Raw genomic sequence first — 6,683 nt, 5'->3', positions numbered from 1 at the left:
AAAAGCTTGAATTGAACCATTCAAGATTCAATGCGAAAAGACAGATTTACCGACAGAAACAGCCTGAACTGTTTTTATCAAGTTCCTTGCTGAACATTCTTAAATTCCATACAATCAAATAAGTGGAATGGGTGGTTTTTGTTAAGTTATAGTAACCATGAAATTGGGCATATTTTGAGTCCTATTTTGTAAGGATATCTTGAACATTCTTAAAAGCCTACCTTCCTACTAGTCTACTAGGAAACATTGCACCAATCTTGAAGCTGGTACTTCAAGCTTTATCACACATCTTATCTAAGCAATATAAATCCTTTTAAAATAGAGTTCCCGTAAATCTGAAAAAATTACAAAGCTCAGCCAGTAATTTAACTATTCAACAAAAGAAACCACCAAGTGATCACCTACCAAATAGATCTCGTCTGGTTATTTCAGGCGAGGCGACCTTATAAAAGACTTCTTTTGTAAGTTGTTCTGAGTTTCGTCGTTGAACTCAAGCCTTCTTAAGATATTTTGTTTAAACATTTCTAATCAAAAATTTTTTTTACTGAACTGCATTTTCTTTCTAAGAAACAGGAAATAGTTGTTAAATAAATTGTGTAATAAAAGGGTAACGATTTAGTTTTCAAATTCAAACACTTTTGTTAAAGAGAAGCACGATGCCGTCCAAACAGGCTCACGGCAGGCCTATGTGAGGGATATCACAGTTAAATAGTCCACACGGCAGAGATCCTAAAAGTCCAACCCAAGTGGGGAAATATTGCTCTAAATCCGTAAGGTGTAAATTCGTAAGCTTTTGCGAGGCTTCCCCAGTTTACTGCTTCGTTTATCGTTTAATTTGCAGGATTTCTCTCTCCAGATCTGAAATCTAAAAACCAGACAGCAAATATTGGACTTTTGCTGACCGTATCACTGTTAGCTCAATACTTACTGAATATTGTTATGTTGACTACCGACTTGTTACACCAACCTATCTTTGATATCCTTTGGTCTGAGGACGATCCCTTCCACCATCTGACTCATTTTTTATTCTTTTAGCTAACTTTTAAAGAACACGTCTTTTGTCATCCGTTAATGAATGTATCACCTGTTTATTTATAAATTTATTCTTTTCCAATAACTAAGTTTCACCCAAACTTCTCTTGTTGGATTTTCCCTTTCGATTGTTTAATTGCGGTTAACGAAAAAGTTGCATATATTTATTTTTTCTTAAATCACCCACCCTTATTCAGTGCATTTTAATTTCTAAATTCTTCCGAGAAGACAATTGCTGAAACCATAGGGGTTGTATTCTGGTCGACTTTAACTCCATGCGAGAGCCATTACTTACTAGAAACAGTCTTCATCCTTTTTTGTGCTTTTCTTGTAAAGACAGGTCGCTTTTCCCCCAATTATTGAACCTCCTACTGAAAACTCATTACTAGCATGCTAACGAAAATATAAATAAACATAATAGAAAACTGTACCGTTTTCATTGTATTTTAAAATTTGGCCGAGAATTGCTCATGGAATGATCATGACATTATTTTTGTAAAGTTTACTCCAGAACTCCAGAGTTCTTTGATTTGTGGCCATGATGCTATCTGTATAGACAGGGTAGCGGCTGTGCCCTCTAGTGCCAACATGTCGTGCATTACCTACAACTAAGATATAACTTCTGCAAGTGTTGTGAATTTTTATGTGTAAATAATTTTTTTAGCTAGGGTTTATTGTTAAATTGTGCGTAGTATAAAGATATGGTCTGTAAAAGTAACTGTGTACTGCCGATGAGTCTGGAAAGCAAGGTTGCTAGATGCCAAGCTGGGTAACACCGGCTGACGGTAGACAGAACTCATTTTAGCAATAATGTTTTTATTATAACAGTATTCTTAGAACCACACAATATTTCGTGAAAACACTTCTATATGTGTTTAGGTAGCTGTTGATTCTTAAAGAAACTATTGTTTATCCGTCAAAATGTGAAACTTCATTGGTGGAGATTGTCCATACCCTTGTAAACATGGGTGAAAAGTACGTGTTTCTTACTTTTTGATTTTTTTTTTTATCGTATTTATGCTTTAAAATCTGACTTTTGCACGGATGTGTGCCCTCATCATTAGCTGATATGATTCAGAGTCGTACTAATTTCATGTTTGGGATTTAGAGAAAACCGGATTTCAAAGCGTAAAAGGATAGTTGAAATGCTCGCCTGGCGCCTCTCTACATTACATCTGGAGGAGTTTTATTCACAACGTGTCTCCTGGATTTTGCAATTTCCTGAGCAAAAAGATAAAAGAAAATCATTGACTGGCGATTGTACTTTATTAGCTCTTAGAAACTGTCACTTTTTACTACTAGTCTTTTAAACGAACTGCAATATAACTACAGTAAATTTGTGGAATCTGTTCTCAAATATTAAAGAAAATTTCCGACTGATCAATTTTTACCCAAAACTGATTGTCGAATGTGCCACAATGTCCGACCTCTTTTGGTTAATGGAGGCGAAGACTTTTTCGTTTTGTTTTCAGCTGATCAGTATAACCTGTAATTATTTCTTTCCCGTATATTTGTAGTGACGTCACTTCATGATTTTGTGGTAACACATAATATGCTGTGCGTCTGACGTTGTAAAAGTCGCAGAAGGAACATGTTGCTGTGGGATACAGATTTAGCCGATTTAAATATTGGCGCTGAATTTCGATGCAGAAATGTACGTCTGAGCAGCTTGGACTGGCTACTCCAGGATTATCAAGATACTCCAATTGCTTGCAGCAGTGTCAGTATCTATCTCCTTGATATGTCTGTACACAGCTCACAGATGAGCTAGAATTAAAGCAAGGGCTATCTTTCGTCGCAAGTTTGTCATTTCAATGACATGAATTCCGCCGTGTCCAAGAATCCGTTGGTACTACTGTCCAACTTTTCTTAAGCAGACTTGACAAACACTTTCTTTAGTGTTTTGTGCTCTTAAATTAGGGTCCTGGAAAGAAGCAGTACAATAACTACAGGTAGTCGAAAGGATTAAGACTTTGTTGTACCTAACTGGCCAAATGCATTTATCGCTTCATGAAAGTACTAACTTCTCGTCCAAATTAGTTTGGATGTCTTGATCCCACAGCTATCTTTCCGTCTCTGTAGAAAAGACTGTGGCAGAGGAAACCAGCTACTGAAATTTACTGTAAGGTAATCAGCGGAGCTATTTTTGTTTATTTGAGCAAAGCCATGTATTAAAAGCTAACATAATTTTTTTTTATTTTGAGTTTCACAGATCACATAGACCAACTTGAAAAAGTCAGCTTTTTCGTGATTAGGGACCTAAAACATGTTTTTTTACTAAAAACTCCTATTTTAAAAGCTGCAATGATTGCAATAATAACTTTCATAAAGGGTCAGAGAAAGTAAAACTTGTACACAGTTACTTTCAGAAACGAAAATGGGAGAGAGAGAGAGCAGTTTTTGATTTTCCAACACTGCACACATTCCTCGTAGTCACTATATGTGAGAAGAATTTACTAATGTGATACTATGAAATTTATGTAAGATTTAAGTGACTCAAAAGTAAAACAAATGATACAGCCTTCATTTCAAAGTAAATGTAATTGTAAGTTTTATTAGGACAAAATAAAGTATATTCAGTTTTTGTAAGAAAATATATTTTATTAAACAACAAATTTACCCAATTTCGTTCATAACATATCAGGATTCTGTGACTGAACCACTTTTGGACTTTGTGCAATTAACCTGCAAACAGAAGAAATCTTGGGTAAACACTCACACAACTTTCTCATAAAAAAAAAAGGCAACTATTATACACACATTTAGTTTTCCTTAGATACTAACTAGGGGTAACAAAAATCTGCACAGTTTCACTTAAAAATTGAAAAATTGGTTTAGGCTCACCAATTAAAGCTTAGATTTTATCTTCCATTTCTTAAAAATTCAAAACCATAAAAAAACTAAATGGTTTTTAAAATTTAAACATCCTACCACATTATTCTAGTTTGTGCGTTTTATTCTAACACAGCTCTTATGTTAGAACCCCCAAAAAATGGGCATACTACACCAAAATAGTTGACAGGCTAACTCACCTCAGAGAATGCCTCCACATAAATGTGCCTGCGACGATCCACAATCTCCATCACCTTCCTCAATTCGCCCACACGTGGACTCAAATCCTGTCAAACATAATGTTTTTCACCAAAAAAAAAAGTGATAAGGGTATCTCTTAGCTTGCATATAAAGTTAACAGACAATCAAAAAACTGGAAAGTACTTGAAGACTTGCGAGTCTTCTCAGTTTTTCGTAAGCAGGGATTATACTTGTATTTGGGAAACAAGAAACAGATGTCAAATACTGTCCTAGTATAGAAAGAAAATTCTTAAGGTAAATCACAATTCAGGATTCGAGTGATGTTTGAAGGTTACCATCAGTTATCAATATAACTGATGGTACGAAATTTTATTGGGAAGACGCAAAAGAACGGATGCATAGAGAGAAAGACGAAAGGTAAAACATGTTGCGAGGAATTCTTGAGAAAGAAATACATAGGTCTGAAACGAAATTTGTGTTCATTAATGTTTAACACATTTGCGTCGACAACCATAACAGAACTTAAACTTAAAAAGAAAAAAACCAGGAAATAATCATCTTACAGGTAAAAAACAAATATTTAAAATTGATTAGTAATCATGTAGCAGTTGTTTACATAAGATCAAGCACATTTTTCAAGTTATATATATTATATATATATATTGAATTTGAATGTATTTTGTTTGTTAAAACACTCATGGAACTGTGCGAACTTAAGCTGTAAGACATAGTTAATTTGGAAGGGCAAGCGGAGGCGATGTGTTCGGTTTTAAAAAAAGGAATGCTATCATTTTGTAAAACATTTAACCGTTAATGGGATACAATTATCAATTTTATCATTTGGAGAAATTGATGTGTTCATTTTTTCCTATGTATCTTAACATAAAAATTTAGTTAAATGATTTTAAAAATGTTTATATTTGCAGGGTAGCTCAAATAAACTGCTCTGCCGGTATTATCGTTTTTTTTTTATTATTTATTCTACAGCTCTTGATTAAAAGAGCCCTTTAATCTTCAGTGGGTAAAATAGTTTTTCGTTTTAGGTTGAGGAATGGACTTATAACAAAAATAATTCTTGCTTACAGGTTAGTAGAATGTATGTAGAATCATGAAACTTAGAAAAATGTGATGCAGCTTTTGAAAATTTAAAGTTTTGAGATGTTTGCAGCACCATTGAAAAAAATATTTTTTGTTCCTTACGTTGAATTTTCGAGTGTTGGTTGTATGCAGTCGTGATAAGTTTGGCAGCATGACTTCAGGTACCTCTATCACCTCTACATTCTCTTGGCTCTGTTCTGATAGTTGAGATATCTGGTTAGTCTGAAGCAGACAATAACTTTTTTCAATAAAAATGACATTCCACTAATTGCAAATTTTGATACACTAGCTTTTTTTTGAAAAGTTTTACTATAACAAAAACAATACAATAATTGCTTCTTAATAGCTTGCAATAGAAAAACTGTCACTTTTGGGCAGGGATTAGGCGTAGCAGGTAATGACGACCCTGGCAAGGCGCAGCATTCCCTTTTCATTGTAGGCTTACAGAACTGTGTATCAGATGAGCAGGTGCGTAATCTGTTTGTGCCGATGTCACAGTCACATCAGCTAAATAATTAGCCACCAATTTATGGCATGCCCAGAAGCCTTGTGGTACCACATGTGGTTACTTGGCTAAAACCTTGCGACTTGCTGTGACTGTTCAGGAAAATAGAATTGGTAGATTTTGTAACTGAAATCCGTTGTAGAGGCACGCAATTCCAGGGAAAAAGTATTTCTCAAGGTTAAATAAGTATACACAAATCGTACCATTAGCTTGTCTTCAAGATCTGCTATTTTCTCCACTAAGTTCTTGCATGTTCTGAAATACTTTACCCTGGTGGTCGCAATGTCAACAAACGCCTCATCTAGTATGTCTTGGTTGTTCTCGCTCTCAAAAAAGTCTTCTGCAATAAATAGTAAGTAACCTGAATAAGGTTTAAAAAAAGTACTGTCGGCAAATTTTCTAATTCTTTTCTACTTGTTCTTAAATAAATATCACAATTAATATTGTTCCCCTATTTTTAAAAGGTTTTGGCAATATCGGAACAAACGGGAAAAGAAAAATATCTTGCCCACAGCTTTTAATCCCAGGATATAAAAAAAAATACTTTGATATGTAAAGTGATCACTAAATCTATGTTTTATATTATAATAAATTTATCTTACCCATTATTCTATTTTTGGAATTTCTCGCCTCTAAAAACCAAATTTTCTTATAGCTTGCACGCAGTCTTCGAATACAAGTCGTTTCCCCCTAAAAACAATAACCATGTTGTAACCTCGCTGTCAGAGCCTTATCCGGACAACTTTTAACGGATTTAGTCGGAAGCTATCAAAATATTAAGTAAATTAAACCAACTCTAAAAAGTTTATTTAAAATTAATCACAACCAATGATTGTAATTATTAGAAAACGTCCCCTCCACATGAATGAAGAATTTTGAAAGCCTTGCTGAAATTACACCGTTAACTCATAAAACGTATGCTTTGAATCAATTGACTAGTTTATAGTTATGTCATTATGATTATTATTTAAAATTCAAACTCTTTTAGTTGACATATAAATATATATATATATAT

General features: G+C 34.1%; 1 protein-coding gene across 1 annotated transcript; it reads right to left on the bottom strand.

The window, feature by feature from the left end:
* Positions 1–3,612: 3,612 nt before the first annotated feature.
* LOC141459359 (uncharacterized) lies at positions 3,613–6,410 on the bottom strand. Its single transcript, XM_074138370.1, has 5 exons — positions 6,271–6,410; positions 5,872–6,008; positions 5,266–5,385; positions 4,065–4,151; positions 3,613–3,717 (listed from the first exon to the last, which is right to left on the bottom strand). The coding sequence occupies exons 1-5, from the start codon at positions 6,272–6,274 to the stop codon at positions 3,673–3,675; spliced, it is 393 nt and encodes a 130-aa protein (XP_073994471.1). The 5' UTR covers positions 6,275–6,410; the 3' UTR covers positions 3,613–3,672.
* Between the last annotated feature and the right edge of the window lie 273 nt (positions 6,411–6,683).

Source organism: Rhodnius prolixus, unplaced genomic scaffold (assembly GCF_049639745.1).
Source record: "Rhodnius prolixus isolate KJV_2025 unplaced genomic scaffold, Rpr scaffold_11, whole genome shotgun sequence".
NCBI lineage: Eukaryota > Metazoa > Arthropoda > Insecta > Hemiptera > Reduviidae > Rhodnius > Rhodnius prolixus.
The sequence above is the reverse complement of the archived record's forward strand: the minus strand, read 5'-3'. Positions and strand labels throughout refer to the sequence as shown.